This window comes from Sphaeramia orbicularis, chromosome 3 (genome assembly GCF_902148855.1).
Source record: "Sphaeramia orbicularis chromosome 3, fSphaOr1.1, whole genome shotgun sequence".
NCBI lineage: Eukaryota > Metazoa > Chordata > Actinopteri > Kurtiformes > Apogonidae > Sphaeramia > Sphaeramia orbicularis.
The window spans coordinates 57,812,355-57,836,318 of record NC_043959.1 but is presented as its reverse complement, the minus strand read 5'-3'; the positions used below and the strand labels follow the sequence as shown (position 1 = coordinate 57,836,318).

Sequence of the window (23,964 nt, the reverse complement as noted above, 5' to 3'; positions counted from 1 at the left end):
ATGATAAACTAGGTGCAACATTGTTAAAATTGCATGTTTTTTTTAAAAAATAATTTTCAGGTTCATATTTGTTCATGTTACAGTTCATAGATGTAAACATTTTCATTATGGAATTTGACTTTTTTCACTTAAAAACATAGAGAAAACTTTAGAGTTGATTTTATTTCTAAGTTCTTATACTATAAGTTCTACTTGACTGGTCCGGCCCACTTCATATCATACTGGGCTGTGTGTGGCCCCTGAACTAAAATGAGTTTGACATCCCTGTTCTAGTCGAAGCCATTTCATTCACCTGTAATATTAAAAAAGCATTAATCATAAATTGGCAAAAGTAAAATCTTCAGAACTCGTTTATTGCAAGAAATATGAAAGAATTTTGTATCATATGATGTGAAAATGCCCATAAATGTAAGCAAAAATGTTAAAAAGCCAATATGTAGCAGAGTTCAGAAAGTTGACCTGATTGAGCAAAATGAATGTGATTTTTGGATTCAGCACACCAAAATGATCCTAAATCAGCTCAAAAAACTTCGACAATAAATTTGTTGTTGACCAGTGTAATCAGGTGACAGTAAAAATAAAAAGTCTTCTTCCGTGACTTGTCGTATATTCAGGTAGTTTTCCACATGCTCGTAGTACTACTGACACCTTAATGTGAAAACAACGATCTACATACAAAGGCGACAACCTGAGGCCGTAGATGTTTTATATTTGACGAGGTAACATGAAGATTCGGTGACACTGGCCTTGCACTCTGGAGAAGAGCGTGTTTTGCTGTACCTTCGTATGCACCCTTTAAATGAGTAATTGTCACTTAAAAATGTCACTGATTGTGCCTTTTTAACATTAGTGCTTAAGAGGAAATGGAAGATTTCAAGCCACTGGACAGGTTTTCTTTATGTGAACTTAGAGATTCAGTTTGCATACTTATAATCCGACAGTTTTTAGATATTTAATGGAAGACAAAGAAAAAAAGTTAAGTCCTTCTGATTCAGTTTGACTGTTCGTCTTAGCACGGAGATTTAAAAAAAACAACAAAAAAAAACAAAAAATGTATAATTTATGTAGAGCTGACATTTTCTATGCACTTAACTACTGAGCAAGAAAGCACTTTAATATACGGTGGAGAGCTACGTTTTCTATTATGTTTAAGCACAATGAGGTTTTTAGTGTTTTTTTAAAGTTTCAAATTGCACTGGTGTTGTTGTGTATATGCTTTGTAAATATATGTGATGTGTTTTATAACTGAGGATGAACCAAAGATGCTCCGAGTCAGTTGAATGTTGAAAGCCTGAGCTGAACTGCCTCAACGCTGCATGTTTTAACCCATCCATATCAACTTGTACATGTGTTTTTTTTTCCCCCAAAACTTTCTCCACCACTCTTAAAAAGCATTCTTCAGCTCAAATCAGGTACAATTTCCTTCCAATAAATTTCCCTGTCTTCACAAATTTGTTTTTAGTCTTGTTATTGGGGTTTGTGTGAATTTCTAAAATGACTTTAGACTCGTGTGAAAAATTAAATCAACACATTCTACAAAGACAGTTGTAAATGTGACTAAATCAGTTTGCGTTCAGTCTTTATTCCCAAAATAATGCATGAAACAATGTACATGTACAGTAAAGCATTTTGAACAGAAAAGATGACACCTGGCAATGAGTTGAGCTATTTTTATATTATAGTGAGAAAAGAGGAAAAGAATAAAATTGCCACTTCTCTTTTGCAAATCTTCCCTCTGTTGTTGCAACGTAAGTACAAATCTTATCAACTTTTTCTATTTCAATTTTTGACTTATTTAATTAAACATTAAAGCACTTGTGGTTTATCGGTTAAAAAGACTTGCATTTGTATTTACTCAGAATTGAATAAAGTGCACTCAACAGAAATACAGCTGTGTCAACCAAAATATTTTACGCACTAGATCATTTCAGGTTTGCATAAAAAGCCGCCTGCAACAAAGGCAAAGACATGTTCTGTGCACTTGGCGTTTTCCCTCCGCCGTTGCATTTCAGATGAACATGATGATGTCGAAGCATGTGTGAAAACTGGGTGAGCTACCATATGGCGTGGCGTAGCGTAGCCCTGCGCCTTTATCTCCACTGACCCATTTTTTTTTTTTTTTTTTTCCTCATTCTTCCACGTCATGTGATCAGTAGTCTTCCAGATCGTCGTCCAGGTCAGAAAACTCGATCGACGGTCTGCTGTCATGTGCCTCCTCATCGCTTTCCCCGTGGGGAACTGCAGAGGAGTAAAAATTAAATACAAAAGAGACACAGAAAGCAAATGAAGTTTACTGGGATGAGCAAGAAAAGGCTGGTATTTGTGAAAAAATGCAGTTTGAATGAAAGGCTTGTTTGGCGATTGAGACATCTTAATGACAGGAGAGAAGAACTGAGCAACATACTTTCAAGATTGTCCATGTGTTCATGAAGAATTCTCACCAGGTTGAATAACTACGTGAGAAAGGGAAGAATTTGCTCTTTTCAAGACATGTTTACTGTAAATAAACATTTTTCATCCAACATAATAGTCTGACTTTAAATGCAGGGTGCTTGCTCTTTATCCAAATGAAAAGTCTAGACTTTTTCAAAACTGGCATTCTTTTACCCAAGACCTTGACTTTCTGTACTTTTATACTTCTGTGCCTACTGTTTTGGTTCAGATTACACCTGTTGTGTGGAGCTGAAAAGATCATGTTAATGAATGAATGAATGCGTAATTAGCAGCAAGTTATGTTTTACAGAAACGTTTTCAAAATGTGAAAATCACAAAAGTGCATGACTATCACAAACTAGTGTCACTGGAGTCATTCCAGTACTGACCGGTTAGTGAAATCACATAGTGTTTTTTTTTTTATATGCTTTCTTCGTGTATTTCTTGTCTTACAAGATTATGTGTCTTGGAGCATACACTAAAATTCAACTATGACAAACTTGACTTTCACACAAAATTCCAGAGTTTTCAAGGTCTAGAAAACAGCGTTTCAAAATTCCATGCTTTTTAAGGCTTTCAAGACCTGATCAAACACCCTGTAAAGGGTTTTGGGTATTTGGCACAAAAAGAGGAACTGGTATGTGCTTTAAAGTCATTTAATAATTTGGACTTGAACAATATAACAGACGTTTCAGCTCAACAGTGGCTGAAAGGTCCACTGTAGAGTCAAAAGCCCCCAGACTAAAAATAGTCGACCACATAATGGATAAATTAGATTCACTGTCAGTGTGTGAACGTACCCCGGCTGCATCGACTGCCCCCAGCACATCAGAGAATCTCTGCTCACAGAAATGCAACAGCACCACCAGGTAGAGGCCGCTGCTGATGAAGTCGTCATATTCTGACTGTGGAGCAAAGACAAACTGTTCAGCACATCGTACAGTTTTTAGGCCAAATTAGACAACTTTCGTCAGGGACCTTTAGACTTTGAGGATCATGTCACTCCAAAACCTACTGACATAATATTAGAAGTTACCAATAAAGTCATCTGAATCAGGGACAGATCGAATATGAAAACATGACTGGCTCAGTGGAAGTAAATAACAGTAGCACTAGAAATCCACTGTTTTAATACAAAACCTTCAAACATCTGTCAACACACTGCGGTAATGTTCCACGTTACTTTTTACACTTAGATGTTGGAGTTTTGGTCTTCTGATTTTTTGATTAGCCATCATTTTTCAATGAGGTATTAGCTAAGGTGGCTACATGTATACACAGGGTGTCCTAAAAAAACTGACATCGTTTGAGATGTCTGTATCAGAGCGACTACACGGTCAGGATTAATGATACTTCATAGGATTTATTTTGGACATAAAATGTTTTATTCTACAAATTTCAAATGAAAAATTCTGGGGGATGGTAATTTTATAATGTTCTAAAGTTATTACAAATGTTCAATGTGTGCGAGAATAAGAGGAGAATCGCTGAGGCTCTGGAGAATGTACACGACATGCTGCAGCGAGAGCAGGAACGCCTCTACCGACCTGACGTCACAAGCAGCGCACACATCGAACATCTGTAATTACTTTGGAACATTATAAAATTACCATCCCCCAGAATTTTTCGTTTGAAATTTGTAGAATAAAACATTTTATGTCCAAAATAAATCCTATTAAGTATCATTTCTCCTGACCATGTAGTCACTCTGATACAGACATCTCAAATGATGTTAATTTTTTTGGTACATCCTATGTAAGAGTGGTATCTGAGGTATCTGCCACCTTAGGTTAACCCTGTAAATGTGCCCAGGTGCGTTTTAGCTATCATTAACTAGAGGTCAATGGACAGTAGTTTAAAGCAGGAAAAAGCAGATGGCTGTCACCCATATATGTTCTATCTCAGTAGAAAAGCCTAACAGTAGCTATGGGTCACTATCAAGGCCAACTTCTGCAGATACAGTGTGTGATGGATCTGTGCCAAGGGGACGTTTTACCGACTACTTTTACTGTCATTTTTTAACCTGTTTTCCGCCTGTGGAAACTGAAATGATTACTCACTTGTACGTGTGTCCTGTACAACTCCTGAATGTCAAAGTTGTCTATGTTCAAGTGCAGCTTTTCTTTGCAGAGCTCACATGTTGTGATGCCCTCAAGGTTTGTGCCTGCAGGAAAAAAGAAAGAAAAAAACATTAAAATGTAAGTTTGAAGGTTTTTAGCTGATCTTAGAATTCGGTCTGTTTCTGATTTCTTTCACCAAACTAATTTACTGCATCCACAAACATTTTTGTAAATGCACTTGAATGGAAAATTCGATTGTATGTGTGTGTACATATGAATGATAAAATATGTACAGTTAATTTAACCTTTTTTTTTTCTTTATTCTAGAAGTGTACCAGGTTATAGGACCTTCCCTCACTCACTACTGTAATATCAGCTCCATGTTACTGGACAGAGCTCCTTCTACAAATTAACTGAGTGTCCAATTGAAAATGAATTACATTCAATCCAACTTTTGCTGCTACTTAAACATTGCAGTAATAGCATCTGAGTGATTAATCTTGGCTTAATTTGGCAGCCTGCTACTACTACCACTGAGATGTGTGGCGTTCATTTCATGTTGTACTTTGTTTTCTTCAAGCTGATGAACCTTCATGTTGGCAACATGTTATTGAGCGTGCGGCTGTGACATCCATGTGTTGTTGGTGTGTAAATTTGATCTGGACATATCTGAGAATCAGATCAGGCTAAGACCAGCCAATTCTGAACAATCTCCGTTTCAAGTATTGATGCAGATGAAGATTTTAAATACCCGAGTCAATTTTGGAGCGCAGCCACCTCTTGATGCAGTCCTGGTGCACATACTGCAGACTGCCGGTACAGCGGCACGGCTGAATCAGGGGGTTGGATGACGATTCCTCCCCCATCTGGCAGATTCGACATAAGTCACCTTCATCCTCATCAGATTCCTCCAGCAGCAGTCTGAAGCACAGCAGGAGGACGTTCAGTGTCTTTTCTGTTACTCCCATACAAACTATTCAGCAAGTTCAACAAATCAACTACACGTATGACCCTGAAGACTGTGATTCCAGACCCGTTTCACATCTCGTCATACTGAGGACAGTCTGGTGGTGTTGCCAGTGAGAATGCACGACGTCTATGGGTCCTACCAGACTAGTGACGTTGGCTCTTATGACAGCTTTTAAGTTTTTCTGTCTTGTAATGGAACTATTCAGGTTCCTAATTTGAGCATTTTACTGAGCTCCAGGTTCATGAGTTTCAACAAGTTCGGAGTAATCACTCCCTCCAGTCACAGTCAAAAGTGTATTTAAGTTCAGTCTTTTGAGCGATAACGCTTTGTTTGTTGAATTAGTACAATCATTTAATTAAGATAATTCAGGACTACTTCAGTAGCTTTTTCGTTTTTCCACACTTTAAGGAAATTGGGCTTTAGGTATAACCTGATAATGATGGAAAAAACAAAAGGGTAATTCTCAGTATGACAAAACACAAACTCTGTAGAGTTGGATTATTGCATAATTCATATTTTTATGAGTTTTGGTATTTTGTGGTCTGATAAAATTAATGGTATTAAAAATGCTGTTCTTTGGTTCCGATGCAGCTGTCTGTATGAACGAGGACTGTCCCAACAACAGCACTTATGACTGGTTACATGTCATGAGGAACACCTTCTGACTTGCTTACTATAGTACAACCATCATATCAGATTAAGTTTTTTGTTGGAGTTAATCTAAAATTTAACAAGATTTTTCATTTTTACTGTGACTGTATATGGGTAAATGAATGCCTGTCAGTGCTTCACTCGAAATGTTTGAACTATTCCTTCAACATTACTTTACTTCAGTTACATGAGAGTAATTTCTGCAGCTACGTCTGCGTTACCTCTCCTTGATCTTGCGTAGCTTCTCTTGATCCCTACTGGAAATGGGCTTTTCCTTTTGGCTCTCCACAGCTCCCAGTGGACCCATAGATGCCGTAAGGCTTTCAAAGAGTCCTATTCTTCGTCGTGGTGAAAATGAGGAGTTTTCTAGCTCAGGTAACGTTTCATCCTCGAGTCTGTGTGAATGATCTGTGCCAAAAACATCTACACCAACTGCACCTTCTTCCTCTTCATCGTCGTCTTCATCATCGTCGTCGTCTTCATCTTCTTGTGGCGTTTTGCGTTCTACGTCATCCCTCCTTCTCAGCAAATACTGTGGACGACTGTAGTTATAATCCGGAGCTGCTGCAGAGCTTGAACTCTCATCCCTAGCATGTCTTCGAAGGCGAGAGAGGAGTGGAGGGCAGCGGCTGCGTAGAGATGAAGAAAGCCAGGACGAGCCACTTCCTCCTCCACTGTTTGTGTTATTACTGTTCGCAGCGGGCTCTCTCCATGACGCCATTCCAGACCGGGCCAGACCACTGTGATAACCATCACCATGGTTTTCTTGGATTGGGGTGAGGTCAGGTCTGCGTTGCCTTCGGCTCCCTAATGTTGCCTCTGATCGAGCAGTGTCGGGCTCCCCGTTAGACACCCTGGCTCCGTCGTCACTATCTAGAGACTCTGTCGATGGACTGTCGTCGTCGACAGAGCGCACACTAGAGGATCCGCTGGAGGAGTCTTGGCTTGACCGCCGTGAAAAGAGACGGGATAAGAGGCGTCGGGTGGAGCTGCGGCCTTCTGGTTCTCCACCTTCAGGGGCTGGTCTTGGAGGGAGCGATGCCTCGGGTCTGCTCACGGGGGTGTTGTACCAGGAGTTTTGAGACGAGGAGGAGGTGCAGGTGTTTGAAGTGGCTTCAGGGTGTGATGTTTGATCCTGGGGTGAATGAAGGCTGGATGAGGTGCTTAAGAAACGATTTGTGGCTCTGGTGCTGAAGTCACGGGCCACAGAAGGCCGCTGGGAGATGGAAGATGAAAGGTGGCGATTTAGGGAGCTTTCTCTAGCAGAGAGGGAGGTGGAGGGGGAAGGACAGTAGGTGGTCTCTTTAGGCCGGGCTCCTTGTGCATAAGTGGAGGTCACTCTGTCTGTCTGATCTGAAATTATGTACAGAAGATAAAATAATTAGTTTTGACTTATGAGTACCGATTGTGTAACACTAGTTAGACAATATGAGTGTTTGCGTATATATGCCTACACATCGAGGAAGTCAACCCAGGAGTTCTAATCCTTCTTTCTGCCAAGCTTGGGAAACTGGACTCAGTCTTTGTTTCCAAATCTCTCCTGGAAAACAATGGCTTGGGGGTAGAGGATGATGAAGATGAAGACGATGATGGCCTTGAAAGTAAACGACATGAGCTCCATGATGAGTCAAATGTGTCGGTGTGTTTTTCACCTGCACCTGCAAAGAAAGGATTAAGACAAGAACATGAGATGTGTTACACTTTTCATTTGCAATATCTGTCTCATACAAGTATAAAAACATGAGTGGGCATAGAAAGTTTAGAGCTACACAGTTGCCATTCAAAACAGAAAATGACAGGAGAAAAAAAAAAAGACAAATTGTGTTGGTTTGTGTCCCAGCTTTTCTTTCATGAGAGTTTGTCTCCTGACAACTTCAGACTTACATCTAAGATGAATGGCAACAATGTCTGAGTGACAGAGCCTGATGTTTAGAAGTTAAAAAAAAACTTTACCAGGTTCAAGTATATTACATTATCTGAGTACAACTGACAACTCTAGCAAAGAAGATAAATCAATAAATGCAATATAAGAATTGGACTTTTTCGTTTATTCATGATTGCTGCACTCAAGCCAAAGAAACATCACTGCTATCCTCAGATTACATGCTGGCAGATGCAGCTGGACAGAGGATTGTCCCAATGAAGCAAAATCAATGTTATCAGTGCTATGTAAAGAACAATCACATCACACATTTGGAGGACACCTCAGCCAACACTTAATTAATAAATGAAAATGATCAACTACAAGATGTGGCTGTAGGCATGTGGTGAGGAGCTCCTCATGAAGCAGTGCATGTCCAGCATCATGTCCTTTCCATAGAGGCAGGATGGATACAGGTTTAAAAAGGTAATGTGTTTTGGCTACACAAGCAAAAAGATTTTCTTTATGACCTTAACAAGTGTGGTGTTCAGTACCTCTGCCACTGCTGAGCCCATTACTGGAGTATGTGGGTCCTGTGAATGAGTTGCCAGCTGTTCTTGAATACACTCCTCTGTTGTTGTATGATAGTTTGGCCCTTTTAGAATCGCCATCATCACTGATGTTCAACAGACCTGACCTTCCCAACCTCCCCTCATAGTCAGTCTTGGAAAATGAAGGCAGACATCGAAATGTTAGAGTTACATTTTAGTGGTATCATTCACTATGTATCTGAATGTGATTTCTACCATAAGCGTAAGAATATGCATTTGACAAGGCTATATTTCCATGACAGTAACAAATGGAACAGTACAGCCTCTGTACCTCTTTGCTTCTGCTGGTGAGGGAGGATTCTGCCCACGGACGATCATAAGATCTGGTGGAGGACGTCAAAGAGGATGGCAGCTTCCAGCTGGTGGAGCGACTGTCAGAGCTGCTGTAGTCTCTGAGACGAGAACTCTTCAAAAGGAAAGAGTCAAACAGAATTTTAGTCAAGTACTCCTGCAAAAAATACTTGTAATAAATGTTTTTTAAAAAGAAAAATTCATGTAGTCCAAGATTAATCTTCCCTTTTATGAGTCCATAAAATCTTAAGAATAATTTTACAGCTGGTGCTAGCAATATCAGGATCAGTGGTTAACCATGCTCAGGCATGTGGAGGATAGAAAACATAATGTGGGTGACAGAAGACGGCTCTGCAGAGTTTACTGCCTCTTTGTGCAAATTGAACCTTGAGGGCTGTAATGTGCTATAAGATCTCAGAAGAACCCAGAAAAAGGAAGAGGAGAGGACATGACAGTGACAGAAATGTAGAATGTAGTTTTTAGATTAAAGGCAGAACGTAGTTTCTAAATGTTAAAAAGATTTGTTTGAAAACATGAGGAATCACATGCATTCATCACATTAGTATGTCTGCACAGTGCATCATCAGATAGTACAGGAAAATGAACACAAAAGTGAATTTTGTTGAGGTGAATGTATACATGCACATTTTACTTTATAGCTAATGCTTATTGAGTTTTTTTTTCATGAATTGATAGAATCTGAAATCACGCAATTTCAGGAGAATTGCTTTGGTGGAGTGGTTTGTTGTGTATTTGCAGCTAGCTTAGACTCATCTAGAAAGAACAGGAACAAGGCAAGAGGGCCCCTGAACAACAGTAACACTATCTTTTGAGACGAGCCTTGACGGGCAGCAGGACTGAAATACGCACAACATGTGCCAAGGAATCTAGGCTGCCCTATAAAAAGCTCCACAAAGTGACTGCTGGTGCACACATATAACTAGTTAGTTACTGTACCATGCTCCTGAGATAAGATGTAATAAAAGGAAATACTGCAGACAGCAAATTACTAAAACCTTGTGGAGCATATGAAACACAAAGCCACAGCAGAATTAAAAGTACTCCACCTGACACTATTGCCTATTATTGTTTTTTTGACCTGGAAAATTAAACAACACCATTTCAGCTGACACTTATCTTTTATCTTTAGATGATTCGATTATGCTGGTATTTTAAAATACATTTTAGCTAAAACTACACAAAAACAGTGTTTGAAATCAATGCAAATTAGGTGTTAAATTTAGAAGAACCCTTACGGTACAGTATACAGTAAACCGGTGGATTTGGCAGTCTCTTCTCCAAGGAGACTACAGATTCAAAGAAATGTGTTGTGTAAAGGATGATGATGATTAAATGCTATGGTTCACAGCTTTTAGTAATTCCTATGACACATACATCCATCTGTGTAGTAGGCTTACCTGTTGGTCTAGTTCTGTTTTGAAAACTGATGATGCCCTCGGAAAGCGGTCATTATTCAGTACAGTATCCCTGCTATACAACCTATTAGAGCCCAGCGATGAAGAGGAACTAGATGAATTAGATGTATAGGGTGATCTTGTGCTGGACAAACAAAACGGGAGCCTGTGAGACCGGGAGTCCATCACGAATGCCTGTTGTAATATGAAGATAACAAAGATGAAATTACCAAAACTATAAAGCTTAACATCTCAGCCTGCAACATTTAAGTACACATTTAAGATGACCAGATAAAATGCTTACTTGCTCTCAAGTGCAGCAGATATTTCCAATGCAATGATAAAATTGGATATCCAGTTTACATCTTTCAGCACAAACTTTAGGGGCCTGTAACCACTCAATCTGTTAAAGACACAGCCCTTGCTCATGGTGAGCAGGCAGTAGAGTATGATTTGCTGATGACACATAAGTTAGTGCATCTGTAAACACTAAAACCAGCCAACACACTGCTGTAAGGCTTTGGTATCAAAGGCCAGTGCCTATCTTTGGGAGTATGAACTCTGTCACAGGAACGTGACACCTTTGAAGATCAGGAAACAGCACAGTGAACCCAATGACTAATCAAGGTGCTCAAGGACAGTTATGATCTACACGAGGACTGTTGACAATAAGGCTGCACCACTTAATCTGGTGCAATATTTGCAAATAAACCATCTTTACATACTAGGTCAGCTATAAGCAACATGATTGGGTGGTTGAGAGATCGTGACATGAGTGGGTATGAGTTACTCCCTGCAGTGACATGGATCCGTGGGCATTAACCTTAACAACACTTGTGGTCAAAGATAGCTCTGCAAGCCAGCAACTTGTCACTGAAAAGACCACAACACAGCACTTTGATCCACATTGGAAATAAAGCCTTACATTGAAAAAAATATTAAAAACAGACTCAGTAAAGTTGTGGCATATCACTGGTGTATGACCTTTAGTTTATATATATATAAAAAAAAGGTACTAATAGAGCTTACACTGCCTTTTCCAAAGAGGGATGTCTTCAAAGCGTTTATCTAAACATAGGAGCTGTAGCTTGATCTACAGTCCGTGTTACTGTCGTTATCTATTACTTAAAGCGAGTAACGCTGCAAACGTAACTAAAGGAAACTAAACTGTCAACGTAGACAGCTTTCTAACCTACTTGTTGTGTTACGTGTTGTGTTTCCAGAGGCAATCTTTACTGCTTTGTCCTCCAGATTTAGGTTACTCGGGTTACTAGTCTGCTGATATTAACACTCGCTAGCCAGTTATCAAATGTTACCGACCATAAACTGATGCTTTAAATGTTAATACACTTAAACAGGTCCAAGCTTAGTGTTATTTCCGTTAACAGATAACTAGCACTGTGAGTGTCTGACACCGTACATTTGAGAAGACACGACGAGACAGCTAGTTAACGTCAAGCTAAACAACACCACTTTTATTAACATGAAAAAGACTGCGAATGAGCGTATTAGGCATAAAAGTACAAAATGCTTTCCAAACAGTGTCCTCTTTTATCCGTGTATGTGCTTGCTGGTAGCTGCTAGCTTGTCAACGGTACACAGTCGTTAACTCTTACTAGCTGTTGACTCTTCAAATATTGTAAACGACAGCGCGAAACTAGTGTTCAGCGAAGACACTCACTTTCAGCTCTAACTGGGAACTAAAATAAAAGGTGTGTAACGCAATGCAGGCTGTCAGTGTGCGTCCTTACCTCTGATCTGGGTCTTCTTTTGCCGGAGCTAAACTGGAGCTATGGCGTCTGAGTGGACGGCTGTTGACACGGAAGGTCAGGTGACTTACAAAGAGCCGGCGGGGGGCGGGGCTTCACGATTGCTTTCAGGTGGCTCGTCGCCCTCGTGCACATGTTTCGTCCACGTTTTCATGTTCAGTAAACCCGGTTTGAGGTTGAGCGTGTACTTCAGGACATGTGACTTGGTTTGCTTACGACAGAAACCTCAAAACAAACAGTCCCGTCAAAGATGAGCGAAGCGGGTCAAGCTAGCGGCCCTCTGGTGGATGCGCGAGGGAGACCGTGTTGTCATACGTAACAGGTATGACCTCACCGACATGGACTACATTAACAGACAATAACATGGACTACATTAACAGACACCCAAGTGCTTTAATATGGACTACATTAACAGACAATAACATGGACTACATTAACAGACAATAACATGGACTACATTAACAGACACCCAAGTGCTTTAATATGGACTACATTAACAGACAATAACATGGACTACATTAACAGACAATAACATGGACTACATTAACAGACAATAACATGGACTACATTAACAGACAACAACATGGACTACATTAACAGACAATAACATGGACTACATTAACAGACATCCAAGTGCTTTAATATGGACTACATTAACAGACATCCAAGTGCTTTAATATGGACTACATTAACAGACAATAACATGGACTACATTAACAGACATCCAAGTGCTTTAACATGGACTACATTAACAGACATCCAAGTGCTTTAACATGGACTACATTAACAGACAATAACATGGACTACATTAACAGACATCCAAGTGCTTTAACATGGACTACATTAACAGACATCCAAGTGCTTTAACATGGACTACATTAACAGACAATAACATGGACTACATTAACAGACATCCAAGTGCTTTAACATGGACTACATTAACAGACAATAACATGGACTACATTAACAGACAATAACATGGACTACATTATCAGACATCCATATGCTTTAACATGGACTACATTGACCTTGGACTGTAGACAGATGCAGGGGGTTGAAAAAAATCACTTTGGGCAGTTTGCACACCTTAAAACACTGTGCAGGTATGGATCAATACCTAATCAATATTACAATAGATTTTACAACTTCATGTAAGATTGATGAGAAAGTTGCAAGTGATTTTTAATAATATTTTTAATACAGTATAAGATTTTTTACATTGACATAATTAAAATATAATTTTACATTTTGGATGGAATTACTGACTTTTTCTCTTCTCTAATGCTTCTTCCTCATCATCTGTGATGTTCCAAACTTCTCATTTCAGAAGCTGACTGGATTTTATTCTTTTTTTTTTTTTTTGCCAAAAACAAAGCAAAACAGAGTGAAGAAGTGGTCATAGGTGTTGATATGGTGGTAGGTCATTAATTTTTGAAAAAAATCAAGAAGTCTAATGTTGTACTATTTTCTAAGGCCCCTGTCTGAAATGGGCGCTTATCATCATAACTTTCCTCCCACTGCCCTGCCTAGATGTACTGTTAATGTAGTTAAATAGTAAAAACATGGATGTGAAGAATAGGTTTATAACCTCCAAGGCATCTATGACATTTTCTCGATACATTGAGTTGAGACTGTAAGTCATCTAAAGTGTGTTTCATTGCTTATAATGCTACTACTAATAATAATACTTATAACAATTAGATTTATATAGCAATTTTCTGTTTGCGCATTCTCAAAACGCATACATTGGATTCATTATTCATTCACTCACACACTTACACAAGATGCTGTCAAATTGTTTTTTGTTGTAGTATAACAATGACAATAAAGCTGTACTCTATTCCAACATCCACTTTTGGGATGGCAAAATTTGTCAAAATAACCAAACATACTGTATTAGACTATATATTTAATAATATCTAATAGGTTAGGTGGTTCAAATCCTGCTCCATCCCTTGGGCAAGATGCTTCACCCACCTTGCCTCCAGTGTCACTGACATGAATGTGACTGAATGTTTGATGCTGGTTGGAGAGGCCGTTGCCAGAGTGGCAACCACATTTCCATCAGTCTGCCCCAGGGCAGCTGTGGCTACTAATGTAGTTTACCACCGCCAATGTGTGACTATGGAGTGAATGCGTAATGGATTCAATGGAAAGGATTTTGAGTGGCTAAAAAAGCGCTATATAAATCCAATCCATTATTATATAATAATAATTTAGTCTGTTTCAACTCACAAATCATTGAGGGTTGACCCTCATTTTTTAATAACATCGAGTGACAGTCACATAAAACACAAGTACAAGATACAGAATCAGAATAAATGAAAATTAGATTAAAATAGGCTTATAAAAAGAGTTAAGTTAAAGGGGAAAAAACAGTCATTTGAAGCATAATGCAGACAGTAGATGTGTGAGTTGTGAATACAGATTTAATATCACTAAATGGAACCAGAGAGTTCAGCTTTAGGTAGTTCTGTGAAAAGTTACATCAAAAACTAAAGTTTTTCCAAGTTGCGTAAAAACTAGTGCTGTCAAACAATTAAAATTTTAATCAGATTAATCACAGGACTGCTGTGGATTAATTTTGATTAATCATGATTAAATATCATTAATTTTTAATCTATATAAATCACATTTCATTTTGCATTAGCAAACAGACTCAAGAAAGAAGGGAATATATATGCCCTGAACATGTTTGTTAAACACCTTCAACAGTTTCAACAAAACAACTTGAAACAACTGTTCCATCTTCTGTTTTTTTTGTCCTCATATTTCCATCCCAGAGGGCCAAAGTGCTGTTTAGTGACTTCCATCTTCATGGGTTGGTTCTGCTGTCTGTCACTACCAGATCAACTGCCCATTTACACATGCACGACGCTAACTCTACTTGGACAAACTGCCCCAAATCTGTTGCCAGACATTCAGTCGTTCTGCGCTGCAGATGGGTTAATTGCGTTAAAATTTTTTATCAGATTAATCATGATGATGGATTAATCCGCGTTAACACATTAATTTTGACAACCTAAGTGAGAACACATCGGACTTGTAGTGAAAAATAGTCACTTAATACAGTTTCCTGAAGGTAACAGGGATGTGATATGGGATGGCAGTTTGCCAATATGAGCTTCATTAATTAACCCATACATATACATATTTCATTTCCCATATAAGAAAGACAAGCCAATGTTTTCATATAAAGTGCAATGTTGAGTAGTACACACCTCACCAGTAATGATGTAGCTCAGATCTGTTTTTCCATGATAGTGTGAACAGCACAAGTCACATGGAATTAGATCTGTTCAGTTTTGATCCAAGCTCTCTCCATATGTGGTCCTGAATCAGAAGTAGATCTACAGATACCTGACCAATGATATCTGTAGATACCAATGTATCTGACCTCAGGCTGAACAGTCACATCAGAATTCATCTTTTATGTTACTTAAGTTGCAGATTCTTCACAACTGGAGGGAATCATTCACATGCCATAATCTAGCTGAAATATAACACATACTGTATCAGTAAAATGAGTCCAAGACATCTTCTATAATAGTAAAACACCATCAGGGACATTTTTCCTGCACAATGCATATTAATAATGCATATTTTATCTTAAATGTAAGTGTATGAATACATTCACTTGTAGTGCAGTATTTTCTCTGTGCACATAAGTGCTTTTATTGAAGGGAATGAACTGAACACATATCTTCACTGCTGTTGTGCATAACATGTTCACACTGAAATCTGATACCAGCCACATTTGAAAAAAATAACATGAACAACCAAACCAAAAATATGATCTGAGCGGTAAATCAGAATTAAGCACTAAGGCTGGCAGTGTGAACATAGCCATAAATGACAGCTGAAGGGTTTTAAAAATATATTTATTTTTTGCTTACACTTTTATTACCATAAGAAATGTAGCAGCAGTGACAATGTGAAAGAAAAATGGCCACTACGGCTAATCAAATTTGTACATCTAAATCATGGTTTAGCATGCCTTATAAATTGCATAATTTAATGTTTGTGTGTGTGTGTGTGTGTGTGTGTGTGTGTGTGTGTGTGTGTGTGTGTTTTACAGTCCTCCAAGAATAAAACAACAACTAATAGCACTGTATGAAGTCATGAGATAAATAATAAGTATTCTGAGTAACATTGTGGGTTTGATCCTGAGCATGTCCTCATAGATCTACAGGTCAAAGCTAGTCAAGGGTTCTAGTGAGTATCTATGTATTTATTTCAAAATGAGATTTTTGTTATGTGTAAAATGAATGAAATAAGTGACTTCAGAGGACCGTTACATTTGTTATAATTATTTGCCATGTCATTTAAATCATGTTTTTGGCAGTTCTTTACACATAACTGCAGTTTAAATGGTGGAAAAGTATTTTTTGACCTCAAAATACAGCACCTATTTGACTGTGAGGACATGCAAAAAAAAAAGAAAAAAGAAATTGCTGAAGTTGATGTAATTCTGATGTAACATATTGCTTCATTTTTAAATAGACGTATGAAAAAATTATATTCCTAAAATGTAATGTTTTTCTGCACACAGAGGCTGTGGACAGAAAAATTGACATTTTCATTGAATGATCCAAATATTAAATCTAAGCTTTTACAACATATGGGAAATGGACTTAAAGTCTAATTTTCATCACATTCAGGTTTCAGTTCTACGGCTGTCTTTGATCTACAGTTGCTACTTCGTCTTTATCTCTCACACTATTGTTTTGACTGATGGAGCATGTGACATTCCTTAAATACTGATTACCTCCGCCAAGGAGGTTGTTTTTGTCGGCGTTGGTTTGTTTGTCTGTCTGTTTGTGTGCAAGATAACTCAAAAAGTTATGGACGGATTTGGATGAAAATTTCTGGAAATGTTGATACTGACACAAGGAACAAATGGTTAAATTTTGGTGGTGATCGGGGGTGGGGGGGGCCATGGGGGCCCACTGATCTGCCTTGGCGGAGGTCTGCGTTCTCTGAGTGCTCTTCTAGAAAAGACAGCGCAGACCTCCGCCAAAGCAGATCAGTGGGCCCCCCCACCCCCGATCACCACCAAAATTTAATCATTTGTTCCTTGTGTCAGTATCAACATTTCCTGAGATTTTCATCCAAATCCGGGGCACTGATCTGCCTTGGCAGAGGTCTGTGTTCTCCGAGTGCTTCTAGTTAGAAATTTGACATTTTCAGAGACTTCATAAATAAAATACACATGACAATTAGCAACTTAAGTCATCTGTAATTTTCATTGGTTTAAGCAGTGCAAATTTCATTGATGTTTTTTTGTATTGCATTGGAGTATATAATAAAGAGTATGAAATATTTAAGTACTTTTTCACAGTTGTAAGGGTAGTACATATTTTTAACTCTGAACATAAATGTACACGGCTCATCTTAACAGTCAGCAATAAGGTAGAGTCTACGAATGTCTGAGATACAACAAGTAGAGGCTGTAGTTTGATTCTAGTTGGTTTTGCTTACATTTTATATTTTGCCATACTGAAATCATTAAATCGTCCCTTGAGAATCAGCTGGTTCTATGTCTACTTTTCCTCATTTTGAGAAAACAGAGTTTGAAAATGTCGCCTGTCTGATCTCTGATATTTGGAGAGTTATCAGTCATCTTTTGTGTGGAATAGTGTTGACTGTGGAAGGTACCCTAAACATATCGTTAACATGTTCTAAATCTCCATAGGTTTAGAGATATAAGAAGTCAAAAATGGACATAGAACTTTCTGATTCCAAGGTATGGAAGTTGTCCCTGGTCAACATGTTCTATGTCCAACAGAAGACCTGCTGCCTTTACAGGTTTCACTTATGATTGAAATGAGGAAGTTCTATGTCCACCAGAGTTGTTTTTTAAAAAGTTATGAACAAACTAAGAACATTTTAGTCAGTGATTACATGTATTTTATGCTGATGTCACAAAATGCAACATTAAAAACCATCCTTTCCTAGTGTTTTCCAATCCACATGTATTTAAGGTGGACAACTAAAATGAGCACATCTGTCCTTTTTCATTAAAGGTAGAATGGTGAAGAAATGTGTTCGGACACCTGGAGGACCTGAGGAAACTGTGTTCACTCAGTTTTTATGGCAAACAACCATTTTCCAGCCATACTTCAATCCTCAAAGGCAGGAGAATTAGTTGTGGAATGGAGGCAAATGATGTGGAACACCATGAACCACCTTTAAGACCGAAGATTGATGAGGATTGAAAATTCTTGGTACACTCATAGATAAAAGTCGATGAATGAGCCACATTCTCATTTGAACCTGACACTGGACAATACTGACCACTGGACCAGAATCTATAACATAAAAAGTAAAAATTAGAGCGACACGGTGGTGCAGTGGTTAGCACTCGTGCCTCACAGCAAGAAGGTCCTGGGTTCGATTCCAACACCACGGGGGGTGGGACCTTTCTGTGTGGAGTTTGCATGTTCTTCCTGTGTCTGCGTGGGTTCTCTCCGGGTACTTCGGCTTCGTCCCACCATCCAAAGACATGCACTAATAGGTTAATTGGTTAATCTAAAATTGCCCATAGGTGTGAATGTGAGAGTGATTGTTTGTCTCTATATGTTCAGCCCTGCGATGAACTGGAGACTTGTCCAGGGTGTACCCCGCCTTTGCCCCTATGTAGCTGGGATAGGCTCCCCGTGACCCCAGTGAGGATAAAGCGGGTTCAAAAAATGAATGAATGAATGAAAAAAGTGTATAAAATGCAAAAATTGCATCAAAATTAAATATACGTTCACAGATAAAACGATTCTATCAAATCAATGACAAGTATGTAAATGAGCCAAATTCTCATTTGAACCTGAGGCCAGGACAATATCGATCACTTGACCAAAATCTAGTATGAAAGAATGAAAGGATGAAAAATAAAACTTACCCAGAAATGCCAAATTTTGCATCAAAATGCCTCATACACTCAAATATAAAATGACTCTCAAATACACAAGTTTATCTATGAGGCACCTTCTCAGACCTGACTCCGGGACAGCCTTGCCCGTCTAAAAATGACACATTTGAACACTGAACTACTTTTGAGCGAATGTCACATGATCCAGGTCTGGCCCCTGATTGGCTCCTCTTGGACATAGAACGACCTGATTTGAAACCAGCGCCACTCAGGACATAGAACTAAATGTTTCTAGGTGTGAGTGTGTGTAGATGTTTAGCTTGGAGCTGAGCACTTTGGGACAGAAACTTTAATGATTTTAGAATGCCCTGATATGCTTAACTCCATTTCTGCCAAAAGTTGACATAGAACCAGCTGATTCTCAAGGGATGAAATATTAAGAAAAAAATAAGCATTGAATAATAAAGGGATTAATCAATTTCTGAAACATGCGATTTTTAAGGAGCCGGAATATAGTGTCTCTAAAATAATTTGTAATAAAGTTATTGTAAATTGTATCAGAAAATGCCTTTACCCGACTGCTTCTTCAGATACAAGGATGTAAATTAAGTACAGTGAATTATTTTATATTATTTGACAGTCTATAATGACCAAAAAAAAGTAATAAATGATGTTATGGACTTTATTTTTTATCTACAAATTCAGCTGTACCATCATTACATACCTGTTGACCTGTGTTGAATGTTCATTTTTATTAAGATATGAGACGCGTTAATGAAGCTGCTGTGCTATTGTTAAAGCTGCTGTTATTAATGATCCCTGTGTACTTTCTAGAAATAATAAAAATCTGGGTCATTTGCAACAAAGGTGGGAATCCAATCACACCACCCACACATCATAGACACTATGGTAATTCTTTATGCACACATTTATACTAAATAATACCACATGGATACACACTAGCCACTGACCCTAACAGTGAACTATCACAGCTGGGTGGTTAATCCTGATCCAAACCTGGTTCAACCTTCGACTTTAAAACAAGTCCAGCTCGAGTGTTGTCACTTTGTCTGTCAGGTCTTCACTTAAGCGGTTAAAAAGTCAGACTTGTAGGTCAAAGGTCAAGTTCACAGTGAAATTGTGATATTAGTGTCCTCTGAATTCTACAGCTGTTAATAATCAGATATTCTACAGCAGGGGTGTCAAACTCATTGGAGTTCAGGGGCCACATACAGACTAATATGTTATTAAGTGGGCCAGACCAGTAAAATAATATAAATGATAGGATAAGAACTGATAAATAATGTTGACACCAAAGTTTTCTCTGTGTTTTTGAGTGAAAAAAAGTCAAATTCCATAATGAAAATGTTTTCATCTATGAACTCTACTTGAACGTAACATGAACAAATATGAACAACCTGAAAATTCTTAAGAAAAATAAATGCAATTTTCGCAATATTACACTTTAGTTTATCATTTATACATGTGCATCCTAACTTACAGATCACATTGGATTTCCAAATTCACAAAACATGTAGTACCAGGCAGAATATTGGTACAATTCTACATACTTCTCTTAAGACATTTCAGGTAATTGACATTTTTTGTAAAAGGTTAGTCTGAAAATGTAAACATTTTAGTGTAATTTTACCTTTTTTACACTAAAACAAAGAGAGAAATTTGTGGTTTTCTTTATTTATAGGTTATTATGATAGTGTTTTACTGGTCTGACCCATTTTAGGTTGAATTGACCTAAAATGATTTGAACACCATTGATTGTTGATATCTTCAGTGTCATTTTTGCATTTTACAAATTCATCCCACGGGCCAGATTGGACCCTTTGGCGGGCCAGTTTTGACCCCCGGGCCGCATGTTTGACACCTGTGTTCTACAGTAACGTGTCTATGACTAGTTGTATGTTGGGAATATTAGAGTGATACAACAAACATGTTACCATGATCAAAATTCTGTGGATTTTGGTCTCAGTTGAAAGCTGAAGAAACCAGGTTGTGGCTTTAAACTTTCTGAAATGTAGACATGGAATATTCTGAATAATTAACCCTTTCATGTATCGTGGTCCCTACAGTGGATAGCCATTCAAAAGCTGTTCTCTTGTATATTCATAGGTTTTGTTGTTTTAGATGCAAGAAAAAAAGGGAAAAAAATAAATAAATAGATTTGTTCTTGTGCATACAGTCATGGATTCGTTACTTCAGGGGATAACGGACAGAATTGCATTTTCTAGACATGTATCCTAACCTTAAACGCACCATGCACCAACTTACCCTCTACCTACCTCTGATTTTATTATTTTGTTTGTTTTAAAATTCTTTTGCAGTGAACAGCACATATTTTTACTTACCTTATGAGAATATATGATTTATAGATGTGGGAGCAAGATGTGACACTTGTCCAATTTCTGAAATATAATGCATCAAAATTATAGACGGGATGAGAGGACAACAGAGTTACAAGAACACCTGAAAGCAAACCTGACCTCCATTTTTAAACAAGCCTTACCCCTAAAATTTCATTATTTATATTAAGGGGAGATGCCGTTTGTCCCCTGGAGGGACCTGAGCCCCCATATGAGAATAAACAGACCTGCATCATCCACACACACAACAAATAAAAAAAAGTACCATTCAGGGCTGACGTCATTTTAAATGCAACATAAACCAGACGGCCACTGAGAGGCGCTGTAGTACAGACATTTTTCACTCACCTTCTTCGAACCAGTTGAGCTGCACTATTATTTACATGCCAGAACTTGGTGTTTGTTTAGTCAGGGAGGCAATTAAAGCCAATTTCAACAGGTTTAATTAGATTGATTTGAATAATTGTTTTGAAAAGCAATGTAGATCCAGTCATCACACTAAGTCCAGGATTAACAGCATTAATTTAATTTGCATACATTAACTCACATCTAATTTAGTGCATCTAAGAATAGCATTGATCACAGATAAGCCCATATACTGTTTTGGTTTTGTTTATGTTTTTGTCCAAATTGCATTTATTATTCATTCTTTTCACTGTGTAACAACATCGGGGTAAAATTAATTTCTACATCTGTAACACACTGTGTTCATGTTAAGTGCGCAGGGGTCCGGAAAGGTCAGTTTGATGCGCAGAGGGAGCTTTGTTGCACAACAGATGCATAATAATGTGAAGGTCAACAAGATACTCATCACGCTTGGTAAAGTGTTGCACTTAAAAGGCCCAGGAATCCATTATTAGTCACATGTACACAACAGAAGAGTGATCAAACCAAGTGTAAATCTACCCAAGGCTAACAGAACAAGAGGTGAAGGAGAAACAGAGAGCGAAAGGGATAAATATAGGAGGGCCGCGCTGTAGATTAATTGCTGACAAAAAGGACGCATGACCTAGACAAATGAGGAAGTGCAAGGTCTGGTGAGTTGGGGAGGAGGCTTCTCAGCCCAACTGTGGGTCTGTAGGCCAATGCCGCCCGCCTGCCCCCCCCCAACCCCCCCTCCTCCTTCAGACACATGATTCTGCTCACTGCTACGTGAAGAGAGACTACAAGCTCTCCTCCCCCAGTGCTGCTGATAGGATGATAATGGAGCATTCCTTGGAGCTGTTTCTCATTCATGCTAGCTGTGACAAGGGAGGAACATGCTTTTTTCCACTGGGGGCAGCTAACTCTTTCAGCCATAAGCTCATGGGCATGTAACCTGAGATTTGTACACAATGCCGTCCTCTTTCTTGAATCCTTTTTTAGTTTGCAGAGGATATGAGATAACAGTATCTGCTCCTCGGAGCTGTTCTTCAAGTGTTCCAGCTGTAAGGGTTCACATGTTGCAGCATCACACATTCAACAACTCCAGAGCCAATAAAAAAATTAGTAAACACCACTTGTACTTGTAGCGCAACTGTGCTTATCAGATGAACAAGCGCTCGACAAAATCACTGCAAACACAAATGTTAAATGATTACATATTTACCCATGTTGATGTTTACACTTTACCCATGAAAATTGACTTTGACTAAAACCTTAAGACACAGAATAAGGGCAAGAATGTCTGGATTTGTCCAGCACTGTGTAATCACAAAGGAATGTCCTGAGACATTTCTGCTTTTCCTCTACAAGACCCCTCTTTTCCCACGGCTCGTCCAGGTCTTGAGAATCTGTTTCCTTTCGCTCTCTCCCTCCCTCGGTCTCCCTTCCTCCCTCTCTCTATGTGTGTGTGTGTGTGTGTGTGTGTGTGTTTGTAGAGACACATGAATACTACAAAGGCTGGTTTATTGGAGAATTACAATACAAGCTCAGTGTCTTCAAGAGCACAAAGAGCAAGAGTCTGTGCCTTCTGAGAAACACTGATGAACATCCAGGCTGAGGTTTGGAGTTATTTCCAGAGTAAATCAAATTGTTGATTAGTGGCGACAAACACACAACACTGCAAAGTTGTGTGAACTAACTGAGCACATGTTGTGTTGTTGGCCCAGAGGAAGAGATGTTGTGTTCATCGTAAAGAGCAACAAATGCAGGCTAAATGTGGGTGTTACAAGAGTGTACTGTATATTAATATTGGTTATACGCTTATATTGAATTACCTCTGCTAGTGATGATCTTATTGGTACTACAGTTTTGTTCAATTTCTCTTCGGCTTTATTCAAACTGTATGCGCCTGGTTCAAACACTCAAGTGGAGACATAAGTGCATCTGAACAAATCTAACAATGGTGAAAAAGCAAGGCCACATGTGTTAGCACTTTAGGTCACATGTTTGAGGGGCACCATTGAAAATGCTTGTGAGCTATTTGTGGACATTCTTCTCTCTTCCCCTCAGGTTTGCTCTGTTGCTCTTCACCAGACAGAAATGCTATCACTATTGAAATTCACATGCATGGTAGAGAGAGGCGGGGGGGGGGACTCACATACCTGATACGAGAGGAGAATGAGCTCTATTTTTACATTAGTGACTTTAAGAGGAGATGTTTTGCCCCACACAACCATTAAGAGCCCTTTGCAAGGTTTCAAAGAACATTTGTTGGTCTTAATGTTCCCCAGACACAA

General features: G+C 38.7%; 1 protein-coding gene across 5 annotated transcripts; it reads right to left on the bottom strand.

Moving 5' to 3' along the window:
- Positions 1-1,180: 1,180 nt before the first annotated feature.
- marchf7 (membrane-associated ring finger (C3HC4) 7) lies at positions 1,181-12,185 on the bottom strand. 5 transcript variants are annotated; one of them, XM_030162704.1, is made up of 11 exons: positions 12,044-12,185; positions 10,296-10,487; positions 8,858-8,992; positions 8,530-8,698; positions 7,569-7,772; positions 6,336-7,467; positions 5,245-5,414; positions 4,494-4,597; positions 3,234-3,338; positions 2,405-2,453; positions 2,096-2,238 (listed from the first exon to the last, which is right to left on the bottom strand). In XM_030162704.1, the coding sequence occupies exons 2-11, from the start codon at positions 10,476-10,478 to the stop codon at positions 2,150-2,152; spliced, it is 2,340 nt and encodes a 779-aa protein (XP_030018564.1). In that variant the 5' UTR covers positions 10,479-10,487; positions 12,044-12,185; the 3' UTR covers positions 2,096-2,149. The 5 variants fall into 5 exon arrangements, with proteins under 5 accessions (XP_030018532.1, XP_030018549.1, XP_030018541.1 ...); XM_030162672.1 differs by lacking the exon at positions 2,405-2,453 and having other exon boundaries at positions 1,181-2,238; XM_030162689.1 differs by lacking the exon at positions 2,405-2,453 and having other exon boundaries at positions 1,181-2,238; positions 7,569-7,766.
- Positions 12,186-23,964: the final 11,779 nt, after the last annotated feature.